The sequence below is a fragment of the Eretmochelys imbricata genome, chromosome 1 (genome assembly GCF_965152235.1).
Source record: "Eretmochelys imbricata isolate rEreImb1 chromosome 1, rEreImb1.hap1, whole genome shotgun sequence".
Classification (NCBI taxonomy): domain Eukaryota; kingdom Metazoa; phylum Chordata; order Testudines; family Cheloniidae; genus Eretmochelys; species Eretmochelys imbricata.
In genome coordinates this window covers 248,364,387-248,389,879 of record NC_135572.1, presented here as the reverse complement: position 1 = coordinate 248,389,879, position 25,493 = coordinate 248,364,387, and the positions used below count along the sequence as shown (strand labels likewise).

General features: G+C 44.2%; 1 protein-coding gene across 2 annotated transcripts; it reads right to left on the bottom strand.

Annotated features, from left to right (window-relative positions):
- Positions 1-1,843: 1,843 nt before the first annotated feature.
- On the bottom strand, positions 1,844-25,223 carry ADA2 (adenosine deaminase 2). 2 transcript variants are annotated; one of them, XM_077827192.1, is made up of 10 exons: positions 24,798-25,223; positions 23,272-23,579; positions 19,737-19,962; positions 13,021-13,231; positions 9,011-9,138; positions 8,021-8,111; positions 6,798-6,906; positions 5,831-5,988; positions 4,180-4,382; positions 1,844-3,496 (listed from the first exon to the last, which is right to left on the bottom strand). In XM_077827192.1, exons 1-10 carry the CDS (start codon positions 24,839-24,841, stop codon positions 3,388-3,390), a joined length of 1,587 nt encoding a protein of 528 aa, XP_077683318.1. In that variant the 5' UTR covers positions 24,842-25,223; the 3' UTR covers positions 1,844-3,387. The 2 variants fall into 2 exon arrangements, with proteins under 2 accessions (XP_077683318.1, XP_077683326.1); XM_077827200.1 differs by having other exon boundaries at positions 24,808-25,222.
- Positions 25,224-25,493: the final 270 nt, after the last annotated feature.

Sequence of the window (25,493 nt, the reverse complement as noted above, 5' to 3'; positions counted from 1 at the left end):
GACAAGAAGCTCTGTATAAAAGAGCTAAATATTATTATTGTTATTCTATCATTCCTTTTACTTTCCCACTTAGGCAATTGCTGTAGCTGTCACAGGAATCTTATGTGATCACATGTGGGAGGTGAGATGGTCCCGACAATTGTGAATGGGACAGGAGGTGTTCATGAGACAAGCTCTGTACTGAGATTTGGCACACACATTGAACAAAATTGAGATTTAGGGGCATGATTTTGAAAAGCATTATGCACCTTCAACTCCTATTGTACCTCTCAGGATTAAGTCTGAAGTCAAAAGATTTTTTTTAAAGAGTGAGAGACAGAAACAGACCCATGGAAACAGATTTAAAAACTCATTAAATTTATTATATGTCTGTAGAGCCCTGAGTATAATGGGGGGGGTCAGGATTCTTTAGGCAGTATAACAAATAATAAATGATGGGTCACTCTAAAGCAAACCCCACATCCAAACTGCTGCCAAACTCTGAGGACATTTGAATCCTAACCTGAATATGCCTGACTCTTTCTTTATAAGGAGTCAACCCAAATCCCTGGATGTTAACACACCTGGAGTTGGGGAGGTTTGGATCCAGAGCCAGACTTTGTGGCCCATCTCTAATATAAGGCAAACTAAAGGAGAGAACTGTTCTCCAGCAGGGAGGCAGTCCAGGCCATTCTCCCTTCCCTCTGTCACTCAAGAGAACTGGCTGTAGGACCTTCTTGAGGTGAAATTCATGCTATAAAGGTCTCTGAAAGACCTGGTCTTGAAATGGAGTACAGCTCCTGTTCAAAGAGAGATGCAAGGAGGAACATAGTGGAAATTCACATACAGAGAAGTTAGGGCCCTCCATTCAATTCAGACTTACTACGTTAAAAACAAAATCTGATTGGGATGGTGATGGGGAAGTGTCTACAACCAGACCTAACCCAAACTGGGATACCTCAGTTGGCAGGGCAATCGCTGGACTGGTCACTGGTCCAAAGATGAGCCATTTAGGGCAACACTCCATTTATTTGAGTTAACTAGCTGGATAATTTCAAATCCTATCAGATCTGCACAGTATAAACCTTCCTATAGTTATGAAGAGTACCATCCACTGAAAGGTTCCAGGCACTGGGAGCCTTGCACGACACTGACTGTCAAAAAATAAGAGTCCCTGAACACTTACAACATGACTCATGCCAGACATTTGACTGGATACTTCATAGGAAGGTGGGAGCACATTGATTGCCAGAGCTGGCAACAGTAGAGCAGACATTGCAGAGAATGCTTGCAGGTGATGGCTAGAGCAATGTTGCGGGCCTAAAGGCCATCAAAGATTCAAGCCTGCAGGAGAAGATAAGCATGGAGTGTGTGTGCCACCATTGCCATTACTAAAGGCTTTTTGCCGAGGTGGAAATGGAGGGGATACTGGTGAGCCTGTTAAACAGCTCATTGCTCTTTTCACAGTTATATAGAAATATTATCATCTTCACCCCATGTCAAGGCTAATTCCTCACTTTGGCACTTGGAGTGCAGAAGGTGGGGGGCCGCAAGGATTCTAAAAATTAACACTGGCCACTCCAGGCTTGTATTAAACTTCCAAGGTTACAGCTTTTCTCTGACCTTGGATTGGTAGATGCTGCCACCACCCAAGTGCAGAACCCCTCTGAGAGCCTAGGAAGGCGCACTTGGGAATTCCTTCCTGTGGGGTACCCTCAAGCCCTTTCACTCCCCCTTCCCCCCCGGGGAAGAACTGAGAAAGAAAGAAAAAAAGGAAATCAGCTGTTGCCACCAGCTAATTAAACAACATGTGCACAAACTTCTTAAAACACAAAAATCCAATTCTGTTCTTAGAAAAGGTAAACTTTATTAATAAAAGAAAGAAAGAAAATACATGTGGGAACTCAGGCTATTGCCAGATTTTAAAAGAGCAACTACAAGGATTAAGCATCAATAATAGCTTTCTTGAGGTCCAGCTTAAAGGTTACAAGCTAAACAAAAGCATCTGGGGTTAGCACAGAGGAACCCACAAGCCATAATGAAATAAAAGGGATAAACCTAATTGCATCTTCATAGACATTTTCTGATCTACTTACATATCTGGGGTTTTAAATGAGTAGTTTCTAGGTATGATACTGATGATTTTTCATACCTGGCCCAAGCTTCTTACAGCATAACTGCTACCCTGTCCATCTCTCCGCAGAAGAACAGACAGACAATTCCACAGAGAGTGTCCTTCATCCTCAAACCCAACCTGGGGAGAAGAATAAAGATGTTTCTGAACATGCTTCTGGTGATCATTAGCCTTTTGGCTTGAAACTGCCCTACGTTGCCATCTGAAATTCTGTCTGCAGTTTTTGTCACGGTTATTTCAAAGGACTCTAACTAGTTACTATTTCAATTGTGCTGTTGCTGCTTTGTCTTTCTTCTGCAGAGCTAGTAGCTGGGAATGACACTGGCACTGTACTGAAGCCACATTGAGGGACTAATTCTTTGATACATCGGAGATCTGATTGCTATGGACTCAGGTACTGGGCCCAGATCCTGCAGTGGGATCTGCCAGTACATGTTGAATTCCATTGAAATCAAAAGGACTTCACATGGGTGCAGAGGCCTGCACTAGTAGATTCCAGTGCAGGATCGGTGCTTTATTTAATATGGATCTGAGAGATACCTCTTGAAATCAGGGGTTCTTTTCATTGTATTGGAATCCCTACAATGGTGGGTTCCAGAGTGAAGTGCATATCTTTCAGCAATCAGCGCTTGCATTCTTTCTTGATCACTGCTTTACAAAGTATACAAGTCTTAAAAGCATTTGTACAGGTCCGTCGGCTTGTTTCTAGCCCTTACATCTTGAGATGTCAGAAGCTTAGACCTGGTTCCTCAGTCTCGCAGTACTATTTTGGCACCGGGCCCAGGGTCAAACATAACCAGTCACAGATCTCAGACAACAACTGCTTTCAATCCTTGCCCTCCTGAAAGTCAATGGGCTCAGATGGTGGGATGTTTGTACTAGCCGTTTCCCGAGGAGATATTTGTTTTATAATGATGTGAGGCAAAATCATGAAGTCCTTGTTCAGGGAAAACTCCCATTCACAATAGTTAAAAAGTGAGTAAGCACATCAGGATTTTAATGGTATTTTGACTTTAGTTACTTTGGTCATTTGCAGCACTTTTTGCTTCTGTTTTAAAGGCTCACTGCTCTGCTTCACCTGCACTCAAAGACTTTAATGTATAGAGGTGTGGGCGATTGCTATGAACTATAATTGGCCAAAATCACCTGGCTCCAGGCCACAGCTTGAGCGCTGTTTGTTCAAGTGACATAGAAAAAGAATTCTCTCTGTATTAGCAGTAGTCCCGGTTCCCTCCGCCGTACAGACAGTCTCTCAGAGAGGAGCCTCCTCCCCACTACTGCTCCTTTCGAAAAGCATTGGAGAGGTCAGCTATAAACTGGTCCCATTTTTTCTGCCAGACCTGTTTGGCATGGGCTTTCTCCTCTGGCAGCAAGGAGCTGTATCTGTGGGATGAAAGAGAGCAAGGATCAGACACGGGATTGGGATGGCTGGGGAGGGGAAACTATTTCAGGATCTGAGTCCAAAATGAAAAGGCAAGAAGCTGGGAAAGATTAACCCTTTGTGTTGCCTCAGATAAAGATTAAAAATGTTGTGTCTGTCACCTGTTCCTAATGGCGGGAAGTAACAGATTTGTCCTCCAAACCGCTGAAGGATGCCTAGGATTGATATAGGCCTGGGCATCAGCTTTGAGAAAATAGACAAAGATTCAGGTGCAGGCCAGAATGCTTTGGGCACAATGGCCAAGCCATCAGAGGATGCATAATGGGTCTCTGCAAAACATACAACTAAGTAAAATTCAAACAAATGAAAAGTGATTTGAAAAAAATCATCTCTCTCTCTCCTGCCCAAGGCTAGGCTCCATAGGTAAATTGGCACTGGAGGTGGGGAGGGGAGGAAAGAGACACACCAAGAGATGCTGTATTGACAGTGGACAGCATAGACTCTGGGATAGCACAAGCCCCTCAAATCCTGCAGTATGAGAGACATGGGGAGGACTTTGGGTCAGCAGAACCCCAGCCCGAGTGACAGAGGAGACTCTGGGGCTGAAAACAGAATAAGGTGGCTATCTGCAGAGCAGGCATATATCTCCCCAAGTGTCACTCCTAGTGCGAGAGTGTGTGCTTACTTTAGAGAGTTTAGGGCCAGTTGTTTTAAGGTTCTCAGGTCAGCGTGCATCCCGCCGATGCCCATGAACACCTCATAGAAGTCATACGACACACCCTTTGATCCAAAGACAGATGGATCGTCTGGACTAATCACCATGGGGTGTCCCTCTGCCATCAGCTCAGCAGCAGGATGGTTCCTCAAATCCGATACTAACAGCAGGACCTTGGGATGAGGGGGAGGAAGAGGAAGAAGCAAGGATGGGTTATTCTTACAGCTATTTGCAGTATATATTTATACTTTGTTTGGAAGCTCTTTGGGGCAGAGATTGTCTTTCTATCATATGTTTGTACAGCACCTAGCACAGTGGGACTGGAGCCTGTAACAGCATTTCCTTCCCCAGACCCTCCTATCTTAGTTTTCCCTACTACTGCGCCTCTGGGGTACTTGCACACCACACAACGGATGTGGAGTCTGGTTAATTAATACTATGAAACAAAAAATATCTACCCTACACAGAAAGAACTCACCCTGCACCCTTATTACCCAGGCTTTCCAACTCCTTTCTGGCCCTTCCCTCGAGGCTTCACAGTCACTTGTTTCAGGCCTCTTCAGGCTAAGCCCCTCCTTGTCTCTAGTCTCAGGCCTCCAGCCTCCACAATGGAGAGCTATCTTCTCCTCGCCCCAGTCTCCCTAGCCTTCTGTAGAGTAGAATTTGTAAGGTATTAGCTATCACATGTTAACAGCCTAGTGTAAACAAAGCAGTGTGCCTTTAACATGTGTTAAACTAGTCAAGGCTTTAACTCTGTTTGGCACGTGTTAAATGTGCATTGCATTGTCTACACCAGACTACACTACACTAGGTGTTTGTTAACACCTTACAAATCCTAATCTAGAGAAGGCTTCACAGAGTGAACCAGGAGTTTTGCTTTATATATTCTCATAGACAGACACATGATCCCAGGTCACATGATCCCTTAGACATGTGCTTCATCTAAAAGTCCCAAAACTCTTGTCTTAAAGGAGCTACCTCCCTGTAACAGGCATGCTGGACTGCACACATACTCAAAGGACCAGCTTCTTGTTACAGGCCTCTAGGCACTATCACGATACAAGTAAATAATCATTATAATAGTTCGTATACATATTCCTAATGTTATGCTCTGAAGGGGAAAAAAACAGCAAAGAGACCATAACAAGGGAATAGGTGAAAGAGAAAGAAGAGACCATATGTAATTTCCAATAAGTGTGGCAATTAAACCAAGCAAAGAATGTCTCCATAATGGTTGAGTTAAAGGACAGGGACTCAGTCTCCAGAGTAGTCCTCTGTCCCCCTCCCCACAAATCGTTCTTTAGAATCTCCCACATAGAAAAATGCATCTGTTTCTCACTCACCTTCCAAAAATGCAAATATCTTCTACATAATATGTCTCCCTCTCAGAATGACCTTCTATGGCCAATGAGACATGAGAGGGAGTCATGGAGCAGGACAAAGAGCACCTGGAGAGTGGTAAAGGATAACCACAGATACATCCTGCCCCACACCCTTAACCGTTATCTACACAAAGGCCAGTATATGTTGAGCAACACCCTGCTGCAGGTCATTTATCAAATTCTAAATTTCTGGTCCCAGCTCTTGACTTGAGACCTAAGGTCACTCAGGTAGGTCCTACCTGGTTGGAGATTGGGCAGAGTTCTATAGGAACATCCATCTTAAGGGACAAATTCTTGGCTACTAAATGTTTAATGAGAGCGAATCCATGGCCAATCCGACTGGTATTGAACAGCAAAGCATCGAGCACATTGTTGTCTACAGAGGTGCCCTGCCAGTCTGAGGAGAGAAAGATGGTTCCAAATCACTTCCCTGTTTTTGGAAACAGATCTTCTCAAACAGGAAATTAATTAATTTTATTTTTTTAAATAAATGCCTCAAATACAAACTAATAGGCTTCCTCATGGCTTGTCTCCTTTGTCTACCAAGGACTACACCCAGCTTAAAACTCTCTATAGCACCGCACGTCATCTGGTGGGTGAATAATATATTGCATGTAAACATGTTATTCCAGCAATAAAGGACAAAGGGTATATTTAATTATTTGAACAAACATATTTAAGCTAAGATATGTAGCTGACTCAGTGACATTCATTAGCAAATGGGCTTAAAAACATGACTCTGGCTGGTGATGGCCTCAAAAATTCCCTCTCTGGTGCTGGTGAGTGTGGGAGAGGAGACAACTGAACACACTGCTCTGGTAAGGGGATAGCTATGCAACACCAGTGACACCTCCTGTTGCCTGACTCCAGAAGAACAGGCCCAGGAACAGCCCAAGATGAGGAAATGTGAGTGTTCAATGCAGAAGACAGGTGAAGGTGACAATGAGTATCAGACACAGACAGAGATGGTGGTGATGGTGAGGGACATGAAGACAATGGGAGAAAGTAGGGAGCAGGTAGGGGATGTGGAACCTGAAAATGGGAGGAACCATCCAGTATGCTATGGCAGTGAGCTGATCTTCTGCTGACGTAGAAGAATGGTGGGAAACAGACTATACCAAACCACTTCCCATGATACAACCACCAGCTCTCCTTCTCAGTATCCAAGTATCCACTCCCCCACATGGCCTGTGTTCTCATGCTTACCAGTCTCACCAGCATGGAAAAAGTAAGGCAAAGTGACTCCTAGGGAGTATGGAATGGTCAGGGCATCCTTCAAGCTCCACAGAGAGTGTCCTTCATCCTCATACCCAACCTGGGGAGAAGAATAAAGATGTTTCTGAACACGCTCCTGGTGATCATTAGTCTTTTGGCTTGAAACTGCCCTACGTTGCCATCTGAAATTCCAGTACTGTATTCCTATTTTTTGTTAAAGAGCTCCTCCAGGGGTGAAAACTAGCATAGTTCCATTGACTTCCACAGAGTTATCCTGGTTTGCAACAACCAGGAACAGGCCCTCTCTGTAAAAGATAGGTCATACACATGTTTTTAAGAAGGGAATAGTGCAGCTGGTAAGGATGCTAGTGCATGTCGCTGCCATTGCATCTCCACCAATAACAGAATTCCCTACATTTCCGCACTCACGCCCACATACACATTCCCAATCCCCACCAAAGCTCTTATTCTTGAGATAGCAACTAACACAAAAGCAGCCTCAGAATGACTTTGCAGAAAGTCTGGGATACTGGTTGCTGCTCCCTTGCTTTTCCCCTTGACAGACAGTCAGGTTTTAGACGCTGGGTTTGGTGTCAAGAAGAAAGATAACTTATATCCCATTTTCCTGCGGTAGTTTCATTAGGTACTCTTCCTCTGTCTCAGTCCTGAATTATAATGGCCAGCATAAGTCTTGTGCTGTAGAAACAGCTGCTCATGACTAAGTAGGTGGCATTCTTTCCTCTGAGTAAAGACTTAGTAACATACCTGCAGAATCTCAGGAGACACTGTGCTGAAGTGCTGATTAGAACAGAGATCAGGACCACTTGTGGTCACTGAAAATCCCACTGCATTTTCTACAAGATTTGGCAGTTTCCTGGCCAAATTCCAACTCCACAAATTACATCCTGCCCACCTCAATTTCATCTGCAGTTTAAATGAAATAAATTATTTTTTACTTCACTTCCCAAATGCAGTTATAAAGTATGGCTGTGAGGCATTCTATAGCTACTTCTCCCCAGAGGTGGCTGCACTGTAGTGGCTGATGCCTATGCAAACAAAGTTATTTGGGATCCTGCAGGACGAAAGACAATGGGGCAGCATTTCAACAGCTTGCTTTGCTGTTTTTCCCTTCTGAAATCTCTTTGTACCAATAATCACAACTCAGCCCTTGTAATATTAAATACAAAACCAAGTAAGAAATAATACAAAGATACCAGGTCAAATCCCGCCAGAGTGTTCGGAAACGTGGCTCGGAGGTCCATGGCCTTATAGACAGCTTTTTTAATCTCAGTAACATTCTGCTTTCTGAAAACCAAGAGACAGAGAAAGGTGCTGATGCTCATTTCCATGGAACCAGTTTCTCAGGTTCTGACTGTATTATGATCAGGAGCCTTAAGGGAATACCCAATTTAAAAAAAAAAACGCATAAATGCCTAAGAAAAGCCCAAATGACTAGAGTTAACCAGCATCATGCACACTGTTTGGGACTAATTGGCCAATCTCCCCTGTATCAATAAGCCAATGACGGGGCAGAACCAGAACAACTGTATAGGTAATATTTTAAACATGCTCTGTGTATTATTTTGCAGGAGTTTTTGCATTTTAATTGTGTTTTAAAATTAACCCACTAGAGGCCATAGGAGTCTGTTGGATTCAAATGTGTATAAAGGTTTCTGGGAAGGCAGCATTTGCAGGGTCCCTGAAGGAGCTTTGAAATATACAGTACCAACCCTCCAGCTGTTCTGCTGTTGCTCCTGCTTCCACAGAAATAGATGATGCATCAAGATTCAGAGAGAGAACACATAAGGCTTTGAGAAAACACACTCACTTCTCATGTGCACACACATAGAAACAGCCTCCTGCTCACTCATTGCCGCTCCTTTCAGCTCAAGAGTAATCACTTTTCCATACACACCATCATTGCTAACAAACCCCAATCATCTTACATGTACACATTCTCACTTCTATGAACAACTGCACACATTCACCCTCAGTCATTTCCACCTGCAGATGTTTATATGCTGGAAAGCACTTCAGGAGTTAATGCTCTAGGCCTCACTACACTGGAAGCAATGCAATCTGGATCACTTCCAGGGTCTCGCTGTTGTAACCACTTGTGCCACTCAATTGATCCTGCCTGCACGACAACATGACCATTTACACATAGAACACTTCCAAACTCGCCCCATGCAAGCAGCCTCTACCTGTGTGTTGTAAATATAATTTTTGCTCCAATAAAATCAGGGTGATCCTTAACAAACTGCCTCGTCACCTCCTGATACGTTGCCACAGACCAGGATTCATTGTATTGGGTCCCATCCAGTTCATACACCTGTGGAAAGAATAAACACATGCAAAAAAAAAAAAAAAAAAAAAGAAAGAGCAGAGGATGGTCTGTGATTAGTGAGGAGAAAGAAGTGACACTGCTAAACTTTGAAGGAAAGATGGAACAATTCTGAAGTAGTCTGTGGCTCAAATTAAAAATGGCAGGTGTATAAGGCCAGAAATCCAAACTGTGTCCAGTGCCAGGAAGAAAAAAAAGACTCAGTAGTTAAATTGTTCGGGATACCTTTTCTTGGTGCCTGATTAACCAGCAAGCACCGGAGAACACTTTGCTTTCACAGTATATCATACAATAACCTGACTTCTTAACACACATACATGGTAACCAAGTGCCCTGGAGTTCAGGGGGTCTCGGAAAGAACACGAGAGCTTGCTACAGAGCACCTCAATTACTGAGACACTGCATCTGCATGTTTGGTTGCTCACAAATACCATGTCCGTCAACGATAGCAGGAGCATGGCAAGAATAAAGAAAGGGTTGGTTTTACAGTTAAGGTACTAGACTGGAATTCAGGATATTGGGGTTCAATTCTCATCTCTGCCAAAGATTTCCTCAGTGACTGTGGGCAAGTCAGTTAATCTCTCTGTACCTCCAGCTCCCTATCTGTAAAATGGGGAGAATATTGCTTCATTTGTCTCATCTATTTAGTTTGCAAGCTCTTCAGCACAGGGACTACGTACAGTGCCTTGCACAATGGGACCCCAGTTTTGGTTGGGCCCAGTAGACAGTACCATAATATTAATAATAATAAGCAGCAGGGGCACTGTCCAAACTTTATCACAGGTGGATTTTATCACCAGCTCCATCCCCCACTCTCACCTTCTCCTTTCCTTCGCTCTCCTTCCATCTCTTCATCTCCCTGCCCCTCTTCCCCTCCATCCCTAATTTGGCTCTACTCACCTTTCTCTTCATTCCCCTGCCCTCTCTCCCTTATATTCATCTCATTCTCCCCTGTCTGCTCCTAACTATATCTCGTTCTCCCCCGTCTGCTCCTAACCACTCTGGGACCCTCTTGCATTGTAATCACCACCTTCACAGACACAAGCAGCCAAGTGGGATTTTGCAGATTATCAAAAGGACATTTTCCACGACCATAGGGAATCAAGATTTTCTACGTCTGGCTTTACAAACACTGTTGCCCAAGTCCTACAAATGAGTCTCTTGCAACAGAGGTGTCAGCCTGTGCCTTTGCACCCAGTCCACCTTTATTGTAGAGTTTAGTTGGGTATGATAGGTAGAGATGGGCCAGAAAGCTATGCTACAAACGCTGGCCTCTTTCCAGTAAAGAGCTTTCCTCCATTCTCCTCCCAAGTACACATTTTCCATCTGGGCTCATTGGCTGTCTGGTAAATGAAGGCTTTTAGCATCCCAGACATCTTTGGCTAGACTACCTTGGCTCACTGGGTCCATTTCAACATTGACACGGCTAAAGGACAAAAGCATTTTGACATTGCAACTGTTTTCTCTTCCCAGCTGCCACAACAACAGACATTTGGGACCGGTAAGTCAAGCAAAATTGGCCAATCACCATCCTCCACAAAGCAAGAAACACCATTTTCCCCCCCATTCAAATGTTAGTGCTGGCAGAAAGTGCCAGAATGTCCGCTCTGGGGATGCTGTGGCTGAGCTGGGACAAGTGAGAAGGTGGCTCAGTCTCTGTATTCACAACAGCACCTGCCTCACTACTAAAGCAGATGCCACTGAGGACATTCCTTAAAACCAATTGCAGTCATGGTGTGTGTGATACAGACACCTACTGTTCGAGCTGAACTGAGACCACCACCCATTTCATGTAGTCCATTAGATAGCAATGATTTATAGTCAATGCCAATGTAGTCTGGAGTGAGACTAGAAACCTACATGCTAAAAAAGGTTAGCCCATTCACAAGGCTCTATGTATTCAGGGGCAAGCTGTGCCTACATTCTGTTGCAAGGCCCCTGGATTCTCTGTCCTTCTGATGCGACCAATTGGAAATTACGCAGCAGTTTCATTAACTTTTCTTTTTTAAGTGGAGGTTTTTATTGTATTAAATGTGACAAGGAATGGTTGCTTCTGTTATTTATTTCGATATTAAATTGTATTTGTTTCACAATGTTCCCATGTTTTCAATGTGGTGCAGATTACAGTATTCACAACATGTGGCCACACTGCAAAGTTGTCAAGGTGAAGCTGAAGATTTCATCAGCTGAGCAGGGGGCAGTCAGGGCTTTTGGCACCTGGGAAGGCATCCAAGGCAGTTTGGGATTATGGGACAATTACACTGGTTATAGGTGATAATCAGTGAAAAAAAATGATAGTTTAAATATCAACATTATTATCCTTAGGTTCCAGTGTTAATTGAAAAGAAAGGAGACGTTCACAACTTTCAGAGCTATTGTTTCAGGCTGTCTATACATTCTGGAGAGAACACTGCATCAGTTTGTGTTCCTAAGCTTATCGTCACAGCAATGAAGACTAGAAACAAAAAAACAAACAGGTCAGATTTTGGAGCACAGTTCTGCAGCAAGGGATGGAAACCACAGCAAATTCCATGGCCCTCCAACTGCAGAATACACAGAGCATCATCCATTTCATTCCCCTGAACAACCAAGTGTGACAATCACAGTCCAGATACCCCAGGGTCTGAACAGGGGTCTGAACCTCAAAGAGTAAGTGATTAATAGTATATACAATCAGTTGATTCATTGTACTATAAAAGTGCATTGAGTAAGGTCTTTTATGAAAGCTGGTTATACACTAGTCAGATCATTGTGTGATGTTTGCAGGGGTGGTGTACAAAGAGCTATGTATCTATGCTGGAAAGAATGTTCCTAAAATATATTTTGAGGATAGCCTTGATAAACAAGCCTGCCTTAGACAAAGGAATGTGGATTTACTTGTCTGGGCCAAGCTTTGTAAGCCATAGACATTAAAGTACATTTACATATAAGATAAATAAAGCAATCAAGCTAACAAGCAGCACAGGAAACAGCTTAGTAAACACACCGGGGGACAGAGTCTGCACCCCCAGGAAGTCTTCGTGGTTCTTAAGATGAAGACAATAGACTTTGGGAGCTATAAAGGGAGCAAAAAGGGACATTCTAGTGATCTATCACTTAGGAGACATAGGGAACAGCAAACTCTGAGCCTGTGAATGGTGGATCCTCTTGGTGAGGGAGGCAGGAGCTGCTGGTGGCTAGCTGTAAGCAAGGAACTGTTTTAGGCAAAGATATAGCTTGTTAGAATTAAGTTTTAGGCACTAGAAAGCATGTTATTTTTGTTTTGTTTGTAACCCTTTTCCATCTCTTTTCTTCTGCCTGGTGCCACTTAAATCTCTGATCTTTGTTACTAAACTTATCCTTAGTTTTACTATAGACTGCGTTTTTGCTGTTGTATTGAAGTAAATCATGAGTCTTCTGCTAATCTACCAGGCTGGGTGTGTGCTCCCTCTCTTTGGAGGCAGCAACCATAATACCTTCTGTGAGTGTCCAGGGAGAAAGACTGGACACTGCAAAGAGACGTCTCTGGGGGAACTCGGGAACTGGGGTTCATTGGTTGTTACCTGCAAGGCAACGTTTTGACTGGCGAGTCTCAAGGAATTTGCTGGCACAGCAAATAGACTGGAGTGTCAGGGAGCTGACCACACATTTTAGCAGCAGCCAAGGTCTCACTTACTGAGCCAAAGGGTGACACAGTGGTTTACGGTTCTGGGTTCCCTGAGGAGACTGTCATACCAAATTCCCAGCAAAGAGCTTTCAAATAGAAGCAGATTTTTCCACCCCCATATGGTCAGCTGTGCAAGGGTCTGAATCTAAATACACGACAGGGCTGGAGAAAAGTTAGAGAAACAAGGTTTTAAAATAATATCAGAGAAGCCATAAAGTGCGTACCGGTGGCAGTATAGCTCTTATCTCGACATACTGTATGTTATCCTCATAGAGCTCCAACAGCCCTTGATAGAAATAGGCCTTGAACACAGGTGCATAGCAGACAAGGCCAGAAGCAGTGAAAAAGACATTTTCAAATCTTCTCCAAATGAAAGCCTGTGTTGGGTATGTCAGCTCAGGGTTGTCAGTCACCAGGGTCATGTTCTTCAGCAAACTACAGAAAGAGAAACAGGACAGCTGGATTTCGGAGTGTACACAAGATGAGCTGGCAGTTCTGTAACCAGGAGTCACAGAACAATATAATCACTTCTATTTAGATATGGGACAGAAGAACAATATAATCACTTCTATTTAGATATGGGCCTTCCCACCAAAGGCCAAGCTGTATGCATATGGGGATCCGCCATCCACAGCCACCTCAGGGGTGGAGTGGGGGAGCTTTTCTGCATCAGCAGCACTACCTAGTGTGTTTTAGGTCACATACTGGAGGGGAAGGGAAAGGAAGGAACATGAAGAATAGCGTCTCACCCAATGGGGGCCCACTTCCTGACTGGAGCCTCTAGGCATTATCACAATACAAATACTTTCCAATTTAAACTACATAGGGGATTATTTTAAAGTAATTGCCTTCTGCCTCCCAAATTAGAATGTGGCTGACATAGGGTTAACAACCTAATCTTGCAAATGTAACCATCCCCATCACCTTAATTACAATGACTGGGACTCTTTACCACCTCCAAGAGGGTAACACCCTCTAGTCACTAGGCGGCAGCATTGTTTCAATATCACACCCTTACTAAGCAGGTTACTTTCAAAAAGTCACACTTTAGTGCCTTTCTGACATTAAGGAATCTACTGAATAAACGGTTATCTATCCAAAAAAAAAAAAAAAAAAAAAAAAAACACCTTTAGTTCTACTGAACCAATCTGGCTACTCCATTATACCAATCCAAAACTCATAATTTGCCAACTTCAGCAATGGATTCGATTTTTCAGATTTGCCACCTGGGAACCAACTGGCATGACTCAGTTCCTGCATGTTTCTTACTGGGATGGTATTCTGTTAACTTTACAGAACTTGCCTTAACATACATTTCCTCACCAAAGCATAGAGGGCACCAAGTAGTAGTGACAAGGGGAGTTTGGTGGAAATAGAAAGAACTTGATTATCTTGCGATTACCATGAGCAGCTGCAGGCAATTCTGTTTGAATTTACACTGCGGTAATATTTATCCTCTAAACAGCTCCAATCCTGGACTCAGGGTGGTCACTTTTCCAATGGCAATAACTCTCTTAACTTTTCAAGCTTGCCACCTGAAAATTAGTGTATCAAATGTTCAAGCTGGAGGTGTAAAATCAAAATAGCAATACAACTGGTGAACAGGTTCATTGGGGATGGAAAAATTGTAGGAGTTACAGTTAGTTGCAACCAAGGGGGAAATAGCTGGATGCTTAAAAGCTGACAGTCTTATCAGTCTGAGTAGGTCTGATTTTATCTAATATTAGAAGCTAAACAGGTTTGAGCCTGGCTAGTATTTGGATGGAAGATCACCGGAGAATACTTTCATGGCTTGTTGCCTCTCTTTGATAACTGTGACTGCTCTTTAATGCTATTTAATGTATGATGTCTTCCCTGGTGGCTTAGCGATAGTGCTCTGCTATGTTATATAGAAGAGTTAGATATGATTCACGCTCTTATTATCTTGTTCCAAGAGGCGTCAGTGTCTAGAATTAAAAGTTACTGTCCTATTGCTATAAGATGTGATCTTGTCTAACCTCATAAACAAGCAGTGCTGGGCCTGGTCAGAAGGTGGAACAGGAAACTTCAAAGGGGTGACCATAAAGTGGAATCTGTTCACCAGGCATCTTGTTCACTGGCTGCTTTTTTAGTCACTTAAGGAGCACCCTTCTTGTGGTTCTGGTTGCACTTCTTCCTCACTTTTATTCATGTGGGGGGTTGTTTTTATTTTTTAAAGTAAAATTATATACAGGTGACATTCGTGCCACCTTAAGGATGAGATTTTAAATGCACAAGAGTCAGGAAATTCAGAGTTAAGGTTTCCACAACAACTTTAGCTCTGTCCTCTTGGACAACAGGGCCTTTGTTCCATTAATACACAACATCAGGAAACACAAGATCCTGTTCAGAAAACAAGAAAATAAATGGAAAGGAACTGCACCTTAACCGGGGAGGAATATAGGAAATATTCCGTATTACTGCATGCAATGGCATTCCGCATGTCAGCCACGTTCTGGGGAGCACTGAGTGGTGACAGTGGAGCATCACCCTAGAAACCAGGAATGCAAGCACCAGAGGGATCTTTTCACAAGCTTATCTGACTGAGTTCAGCTGGAGACTGGCCTTAAGTAGAGAGGGCGTGCTCCTGCTCAGCGGGGGAGGATGGAAAGATTTTGTGTGGGAAGAACCTGGACTGCATAGCAAGCCCCTAGGAAAACTGATGCAGAGTTCCAGTTTAAGCAAACTCCCCCAGATACTGGCTCAAGGGAAGTTATTCTCAAACTGCAGAAGGTCAGCTGAGAACACCTGCCTGGAGGGTGAGCCTGGAGTTTGTCCCTATCAGGTGTAGAACACTGAAGGAGAACCTCAGGATGGGTCAAAGGACCATGTGAGTCTATTCATGTGACCATGCATAGTTTACCTCTAGATAAGGACCAATAAGCAGTTATTTATCAAAGTAATTTTTCCATAGATTTTCCTGGTACAAAGACTTCTTCAATAAATATATGTAGTGCTCTTTTTCCCATGTATATAGGGGAGAAAGAGTGGCCCCTTACACAGATTCTTTTATATATAACCTGTTGTGTCTACGTAGCCTGTGCTCTTGTGTTAGAACTAGTAATAAGCCACCAATACCCCTCCTAAAAAAATTAATTGCTACATTTCTTACAAATCCCCCTTCCCTTAAGACTAATTATTCATATGTATAACTGTGAGGATATAGCAATGCATCCTTGTTAACATGCTACTCCTTTAAGGGATCAAACTCTTTGCCACGAATAACCTACACAGACAAATCTGGGGTTTGCTGATTCTCTAGGGAAGAAAGCGCAAGTCAGTGGTTGGATTGAGCTAGAAAGACCCTGCTTGGATCGTGTGTGACCATGTACAGAACAAAGCTATTGCAATGGTAGGCACAAGGGGGCAAAATTACAGGAGTCTACTTTGCTTCTTTTGGTATAGAATGAAGGCCTGAAAGGTTTGTTTGCTTGTTTTCTATTCTATATGGGTCCCTACACTGCATTCATCACCATAGTATCTGAGCACCTTCCAGTGATGTATTAAGCAACATGACTGACATCTATCACATGTGGTTCATTTTCTCTCTCATCCTCTTTCTAAGGGGAGAACTGCAAGTGCAATGGAGTTTTGGTTTGGTAACATACACTCTGCTCTGAGCTTCTGTTAAAGAAAGTAGGCTGAAGAAGTGCACCCTGCACCTGGAGCAGAAGGCGGTGAGGTTTGTGATGGTCCTTGATTCCATGGAAATTTGTTCCATTGCCTGAGATGAGCACCCAAGAAAGCTATATCTCCTACACTGATAAACTTTACCCTTATGGCAGAAAGTTCCATTGTGCTCAAAGAGTGGAGTCTACATCTTGGAGCTTTAGCCAATCTTTTAGATATCCTGGGCTCTGGCCTCAGAGCTCTTTCACCTTATGAATATCAGCAATGTCAACTTTGCTTTCTTGAGTGTCTCCGAGCATGTTTATTGTGAGCACTCACGCAGCGTCAGAGGTATTGAATATTTAACAAAAAAGTCCTTCCAAAGTGTTAATCATTGGAATTAAATAGCGGAGGATTTTTTAAAATGTTTTTAAACTCCTTGACCACGAATCTCTTCCCCCCTCTGCTGCTCGGCATTCAGTCTCTTGCATATCACCACTTCACTAGCTCTCCAGCCCCCACAGAGTACTCTAGGGTCAGGTCAGACAAGACCTGAATTTCTAATATGAAAAACAAAAAGAAAAAAGAACGGGGGACGGGAAATAACACACACTGTTCCAGGGCCTCTCTACATTATAAAGCAGCAAAAAAATATAAAGACGGGTCCCTTTTACTTTGCAGATCACTCTTAAGCAGGGGCATCATTTCAGAAATAGTCTGGAGGGGGAGGCAAAGTTGTGTGTCAGCATACAGAACATTATATGTGACTATATCATATCCTGTAATGGTGGAGGGAGAGGTGTATAGGATGTACACCTATGAAAAGTTGGTGTGGGGACAACTGCCTTTCTTCTCCCATAGCAAATGATGTCCCTACCTTTAGGAAGTGGTCATATCTTCATAACCACACTGTATTTTTTGGAAGGAAGGCTGTTGTAGTAACCGAACTTCCCCACACCTCTTTTAAACTTGAAAATAAACAGTTTGATTGTAGGGATTGTTTGGTTTGTCTGTTTCCAGTCCTTCATTCCATTTCCACATTGAAAACTAGTGGAAGCGGGTACAGCCCCTGGAAAACACTTTCACCCTTCCCCTCACGCTTGCTGATCCTCCCCATTCTGTACATAAGAGAGCCTGGACCTTCCCCAGATGCCAGATGCCCTTGACACATACTTGCAAGCACCCAACTAACCATCAGTTCCCACCCACCCCAACATCTTCTTTCCCTCAGCCTGTCGATGATCAGGGGCAAACAGAAGGAAGGGAGGTTACTTGTGGGGCACATATTCAAGGGACTGGGAGTGTTTCCAGAAACTGAGAGGCATAGCAGATTAGGGCTCATTTCTGGCAAGAGACCAACTCCTCCCTTGCCAGAACCCCTCCCCAACCCCCAGATTAGCACCCAGGGAAGAGATCAAAATAGGAGGAGGAGCTCCTCAGTATGGTGGTTGTGATCATGTGCCTGGACTTTATGTGGGGACATTGCATTACATCATCTCGTGGTGATGGACACGTTAAATGCAGTGAGAGGCAACACAGTCCAGTGGATAAACCTGGGTGCTGAGTTTCAGCTTCTATTCCTGCCTCTGCTGCTGGGAGAACTGCACAAGTCACCTCACCTCCCTATGCCTGTTTCCATCCCCTCAACCCCTTTTCTCTTGTGTATTTAGATTGCTTCTTTGGGGCAGGGACTGTCTCTTATTATGGGCTTGTCTACACTTAAAATACTACAGCTGCAGCGCTCCAGTGTAGACACTGCCTACACTGACAGGAGGGGTTCTCCTGTCAAGTAGGAAATCCACCTCCCTGAGAGACAGTAGCTAGGTCAATGGAAGAATTCTTCTGTTGACCCAGTGCTGTTTACGCCAGGGATTAGGTCAGTAAGGCTACATCTCTCAGGGGCCTGGATTTTTCCCACCCCTGAGAGATGAAGCTACACCAATGTAAATTCCTAGTGTAGACCAGGGCTATGAGTCTGTACATTACCTAACACAACGGGTCCCTTAACTCAGTTCGGGCCTGTAGGTATTACTGTAAAATAAAAGATAAAGGGACACTGAATGGTGATAAGAACTGTGTCTGAAATAAGTTCATGTCTCAAGCAGGCCGCTAGCCAGCACAGCCAAGCATGCGGTGTGGGGTCCTCTGCAGAGACGCTTCCCTCATGCTCTCCCACCCTTATTCCCTTATTCTCTCCCTTGTTCTCTTGATTAGGCCAGGAGGGAGAGGCTGTATTCTGTAAAATAAAACAGAATGGGGGGCTTGAGGGATGTTCCTCAGAACACCCTGAAACATCCAGGGCAACCGCCTTTGTTGAGATATTTCAAAAGGAGATTTGATGCAAAATCCCTCTTATCTATTATTTCTCTCCCTCTCTTCTGGAGAGGCAGAAGGGAGCTGGTGTCATGGTCTCCCTTTTCCCCACTCTCCCTTGGAAGGGGTGGGAAGCCAGCAGGGGAACAGTCTTTCCTCTAGAAGAAGCTGATGGAGACGGGACTTGCTGCCGGCAAACATCTGCTTCTCCCATGAGGTGCTGCTGCTTCTCAGCCTACTGACAAGCAAGGCTGGGAGCCCTAGAAACTCCTCAGCCACAGGCGCCAGCTTCTCCTTCTGACCCCATTTCCGATTTCCTCAGGCTGCTGACTTCTCACCTCACCCGCTGAGGAGGAGGGGAATGCTCTGGGGAACCAGCACTCTCCAGCCCAACAGAAGGCAGAACTCTCTCTCTGCTTTTAGCAAAGGAAGGGGAGCTGCACTAACTGGCACTTCAATGCTTGGTAGCTCCTCAATCTGAACGGTCTCGCAAATCATTAATGCTCCATTCCAAGGTATCTTCCAGCTGATAAGTGATCAGTGCCCTAAGGAGCAAACAGTCTCTGTTTAAATATTTGTGTATATTACATTTTGAAAAACCCTACATTGAAAGACCATTAAGATTGGACAGTCAAGCACTCAAAAGTTAGGAAAAGCCAGAATTAAGGTTGCCTGTGCACATGCATTATGGGAAAGTCTTTCATTAGAGGATCACATACTATTTTTTCCACAGGAAACCTGCCTCATTCAGTACGTAGGATAGACAGTGCATTCCCTAACTTGTGCATGTTTGACTTTGCAACCATAACATGCTTGTTACAGTGTGTGTGTGTGTGTGATGCGATTTTAAATTGAGAGTCCAGTTTCCAGAGCAGCCACCCCACGAGGACGATGGGCCAGAGTGACCTTGCAAGACATGTGTCCTGTTAGCAAATAACCAGCAAGCAATGAATAATAGTGCTATAAAACTCCAGAGTGCCTCAGACCATTGCTCACACACCTGTTATCAAACTCACTGATGTTGCGCAGCTGCTTCCGGTAAGTCTCTAGCAACACCCACTCTGAGCAGTCCGGCGGCACTGGGCTGGGAGGGTGAGGCTTGGAAAATCTAAACTGAACAGTACCCACATGGGTGAAGCAGATGTAGCAGTCAGGTAGGTAGGTGGCATTGTGCACCAACCAGTCCACGCTCAATATTGCATAGTCATGCAGGTGTAAGACAGCACCTGTGGGGGAAAGGGCAAACATAACAAGAAAGGGCTGCTGAAGTGAAGGGGAAGGAAGGTCAACATGACGACAATTAAATCCATCCATGCAGGCATGCCTGGAGGGTCTCATAGATACAGTCATGAGCAGCCCCCACAGCAGCAAGACTGCAAACCTGCCCTGCCTCCCCCAATGTGAGATACAGATGGCACATTCCACATCAAACACAGGGCAAGCAGAGCATGATGGCTCAGTTTGAGGGGAGGGGGGAATCAATAGGGAGTTCTACGCTCTACTTCTCCACTGGGATGGAAAATCCACTGAGTTATTAAAGGTCTTTCAGACACACTTCACCATGAGAGAGCTGGCTCACACCCCACTGATTTAAAGAGGAACTTTCACACTAAGCAGCACTTTACAACACATACTGTTTAACAGACAGACCTGAACCAAATCCCTAGATCTAAGCAGTTTGGCTCCAGATGTGATTTTTTTCATCTAGCCCCTATTGTTACAGTGGGCCAGAACAAAACCTCAGATACTGACATGTTGGGGAATTCTGAGGTCAGAACACAGAGCTCTATTCATCTCTACTACTTAATCAAACACACACACACACACACACACACACTTCTGTCTTGTATTCATAGATTTCAAGGCCAGAAGCAACCACTGTGATAATCTAGTCTGACCTCCTGTACAACACAGGCCATAGAACTTCCCCAAAACGAATTCCTAGAGCAGATCTTTTAGAAAAACATTCAATCCTGATTTAAAGATGGTCAGTGATGGAAAATCCACCAAGATCCTTAGTAAATTGTTCCAATGGCTAATTACCCTGACTAAAATTTACACCTTATCTGCTGCTGGCCATCACCACCTGCCTTGAGATGCACCACTATCCTGCAGTAGATTGGCAGCTGACAGAGCTTTTACTGCGACAGTCCATGGAGTGCGAAACTCATTCTTCTCACACACACAGTTCAGACCATCCCTCTGCATTGTCAAATATCATCCTAGAACTCTCCTTTTCTCGAGATTTTTGAAAATGTTAGCTCTTGTGTAAAACCTCCTTTTTTAAAAGATGCTGTGGGATCTGGACTTTTTTGATATATTAATTTGCATATCACAGCAGTTTAATTGACTGTGGATTACCATGAACTCCTTGCATGTCAAGAGGCACTTTATAAACACAATAGTTACATTATTAGAGTATTTGACATAAAGAAAACATGACTTAGTTGTTAGAATGCGAGACTGCAGGTCAGGAGATCTGGGATCTATCCTAGGCTCTGCTACATGTTTTTGTGTGTGACTTTGGACAAGTCACGTAAGGCCAAAGTTTCAAAAGCACGCTCTGATTTTGCATGTCCAATTTTAAATGGCCTGACTTTCAAGGTGCTGAGCAACCAAAGTTCCTGACTTAAATAGAACTATTAGCACCTTTGAAAAAGCAGGCCTCAGCAATCTAAAGTTGGGTCCCCAAAATTTAGACACTTTCTGTGCGTCAGTCTCCTATACGCAGTCTGGGGTTAATATTACAATTTAATATTTGTATTACCATAATGGTCAGAGGCCCCCCACTCTTGATTGGGGCCCCAGTGTGCTAGGCACTGTACAAATATAGAGAAATAATCCCTTTCACAAAGGACTTACTATAAATACTGTAAAGAAACTACAGGAGATTCACTAATGCTTGGGAAGTGATTTAAGATCCTTTGGAGGAAGGGATGTAAAAGCAAAAAGAGTTAAACATTGTCCTTACCATTTTTTCAAAAAGCTACGATACTTATATTTTTAAACCGCAAATTCCCTGCTATTTGATTCAGCAGTGAAGGGATAATGGTGAGTTCGACATCTCAGTTATTTCTGTGGTAACCAATCATGATGGCATAAACCCCAGAGTCTGACATCACCACAGGGACAAGCTAGCAGATTAGGGAGATAGCTCTTATTCAGACAGAAACAAACAGACCAATTCAGAATGGTGGGAGCAAAGCAGTTGACTTTTTGTATAAATGTTCTCTCCACAAATTTTCCCCAGAGCAAGGCTCTGCCTTTCACCCCAATAGCCAGACTAAGAAAGTTCCAATCTGGGATCTGGTACCTAGAACAGACCAGTCTGAAAGGAGAATGCATTGCACAAGAGGGACGTGTATTCTCAGGTTTCACAGTGAAAGCCTTCTGTCTTCACCTAGAAAAGGAAGCCTAATTAAAATACTTTTCACTGAATCAGAGAGAGAAGTGGAACAGTAGAGAGAAGTCACTCAGCTGAGAGTCAAGGCCTTCAGATGTACAAATGCATTAACTCCTTGCTTCCCACATGGAACTGTCAAGGTCACAGCAATTCGGAGAGTCAGCAATAGCTAACTCCCTGCTGGTTAGACTGGATGGCTTAGATTTCAGATGGTCAAAAATATTCTCCCAACCACTCAGTATATTATAGTTATTAAGGACTAATTCTTAGAATGCTGACATGTTCCTGACTGCTAGCAAAACAAATGCTTAGGATGACATTGTGCATGTATTATACACTCATGTAGTGTCTTTCATCCTAAATCATCCCAAAGCACTTTACACACCATGTATGCACCACACGGTGTAATGCAGCCACCTCTGAGGTGAAAGGCAGTAGCCAGCTTGTACACAGCATGCTGCACAACAGTGGAGGGAAGAGAAGTTTCGGCCAAGGACCATAGGGCAAATTCCTGCTCTTACAAACAGAAATCTTTCTCATCTGTGTGGATCAGAACTCAGTTTTTAAGGTCTCAGCTGAAAGGCCCTAACAGAAATTCTATTTTCATATAGACATTCTATAGATCATACAAACACACAGTCTCCAATGCATTAATAAATCTATGCTGTAAACAGCTACTTGTATAAGGACACGTGAACACCACCACACGGCAGCATGTTTGGTTATACAAGGTCAGTCGCAGGCCTGGGAAACATTAGAAGGATGAGCACCCCTAGCGCTGGAGTGTGCTACACAGAGGTCAGGGTCTTTTCCCATATTATTTTATTTTGTCTTCTTTCTCCTCCCAAGTGAGGTAAATGGGGGTCCATGCTGTACAGTTATACAGGATACCCACATGTTTGGAAATCCTCTCTGGCCAGTGTAATTCCTTCTTTCCCCCAGCCCAAAAGAGCCAGCCCGAATAGAGCTCCTTCTGGGATCTGAAGTTGCTCTACTCAGCACCTGTTATAAGGTCCCTTTAGTTTGGGTGCAGCAGGGGTTTCACACTGACAGATTCTTGCTCCCTTCCTGGTCCCTGTTTTATCACAGAAAGCATTGGGACAACCAAGAACTCTCAGGCCAGAATCCCTACCTTTTGGCATACGTTTCAAGATGCTGAACACTGCACTTTGATCAATGAAGCCTTTGGCCCTGAAAAAGTGCATGCTTGGTGGGAAATATCCAGTCTTCTGGGCCTCGGCCACTTCCGTCTCCTTGAGGCTTATTAGATACTCATTGATCTGCTCTTCCCACTTCCCCAGCACCAGGTTGCCGCCGGTCCGGCGGACATTCTCCTGCTCCATCAGGGAGTCCCGCAAAGGGATGGGAAGGCAAAGAGGAACCAGACTTAGGACAAGGAATACAAGCCAACCAGCCTGAGGCTTCATGTCATGGACACACCTGGGGAAAAAACAATCAGAACTGTAAGTGCAGGTCAAAAGGTGACATCTCAAAGGTGGTGCATTGGCTCTTTAACAAAAAAGTGGCAGGATTATGTATACTAGGCCATCCTGGCGAATGGCCCTTGCAGACGGGGTAGGAGAATCTGAGATGAATCAGGAGAAATACCTCACTCCCAAGTATTCAAAGGAATCAATCAGTTTTGAAACGCATTCAACTCATAACCATTCAAGTAGGCAGTAAGATCCTGCGAGGAGAGGGTGTATCACTGTTGGATCAGGATGACAGTACATCACACTGTCCAGCTTACTCAGTGCTATAGGAAGGGGGTCTGTGGCAAAGGACTGGCCCTGGAAGCAGAGATGTGTGAGGTCAGGACATTATGCTTCTGAGCCAGCCCTATGCCTAATGGACTGACTAAGGGACAACCAAAGACAGGGCACCATGCTCCTGAACCAGCCTGTAGGTCAGAGTATGTATGGGTGGGCGGAGGGGGATAAGGAGACAGGTCTGTTGTCATACAGAGTACGCTGAACTTCAGAACCATTCAGGTTCTGTTACTCAACAGTCCAGGAGAGATCATGCTGATCCCACAGCAAAATGCGTTCTCGCTGTTAAAAGGGATAGTTCTGGGGACTTCCCATCAAGCTCTCAGTGCACTAACACTCCCTTCACACCAGGAGTCAGGCATCTCCAGTGCCCGGATGCCATAGGCCACAGCATGTGCCACAACTACTGGCACCATAAGAACTGGCAGGAAAGAGAGAGGGGAGAGAACGTGGTGAGTGATAGGAACACATAGGTCAGAGAAGACAGACCCATGCAAAATGACTCTCCCTCCCCAAAGAGCATTGTTGGAATACAATCTTCCAGCAATGGGCACCAGTCTGGAGGGTCCCTTATCATATCACACCAACCCAGGCTTGAGAAGGACTCAGGGCTGCAAGATAATACATGAACCATAGGGAACTATGTCCCCATACACATTTCCTGTGTCAGTTCTCTTCCCAGCTACCGCATTGCTGCAACTCCCCCCCTTCTGCCAGCTGCCCCATCACACTCCCCTCCCACACTATAGCTGGCAGCAAGATGGAATATCCTATACAATTTAGCTCAGGAATGAAGGGGTTAGATACAGCTTTAGAGCCAGCCAGTTCTGATCCCAGCATAGCAAAAGCATCTTAAAAAGACACAACAGCCTCAGTGAGACAAACCCACTTATTCTTACTGTCAGTTTTCTCTTCCTTGCGTCCAGAGATCATCCAACTGCAACCGAGATAGCAGGTCCTAGTCACCGCTCCTTCAGACAAATAGGTACAAAGCAAAGCAGCTATTAAAACAAGGAACAAATCAACCAAGCCAACACAGATAGTTCCAATTCCTTGTTTCAGTTTCACTTCTATTCTTGTGGCTCGTCGAGGGACTTTGTGAATATGTTTTTTTAAAAAAGGAGGGAAGGGGGGCAGGAAAGGTTATGAGAAAAAGAAACTAAAGGAATGTAAGGAGCAGAAAGCCACGTGAAGAGGGCTGAGGTAACAACAGGCTGAGCTAGCAGGAGGACATTCCAGAGCTGCATGGAGAATGGGAAATGGAGACTGGGAGCAGCAGAAACATTCCGACACATCCTCCACACAGGATATGGTCGGGGAAAGGGGTGTTCTAGGATTTTAACCTCTGGGGGTTCTCAGATAGCCAGCTGGTCACATAGCATTTCCTCATCCTTCTGTCCCATCTGCTAAATTTTAACCTCTTCACTGCCCTCACGTGAGCAGTCATTGTAATCTCTGTGTAACTGCCACCCACTCATAATCTGACAGCTTTACATAGATGACAAATGTACTCTCAGCAGAGGCTTGGGTGCAGGCTATTTTACAAACTGCACTGCTTCCTACTGTGAGGCCCCACCCAAACTGC

Excerpts from the sequence above, each read along its gene's own strand:
- ADA2 (XM_077827192.1), bottom strand. The coding sequence starts at position 24,841 with ATGATCTCTGGACGCAAGGAAGAGAAAACTGACAGTAAGAATAA. Across the intron at positions 6,907-8,020 it reads CTCTGGCGGGATTTGACCTG|GTTGGGTATGAGGATGAAGG; the intron begins GTATCTTTGTAT and ends TCTTCTCCCCAG. Across the intron at positions 5,989-6,797 it reads TTTCCATGCTGGTGAGACTG|ACTGGCAGGGCACCTCTGTA; the intron begins GTAAGCATGAGA and ends TTCTCTCCTCAG.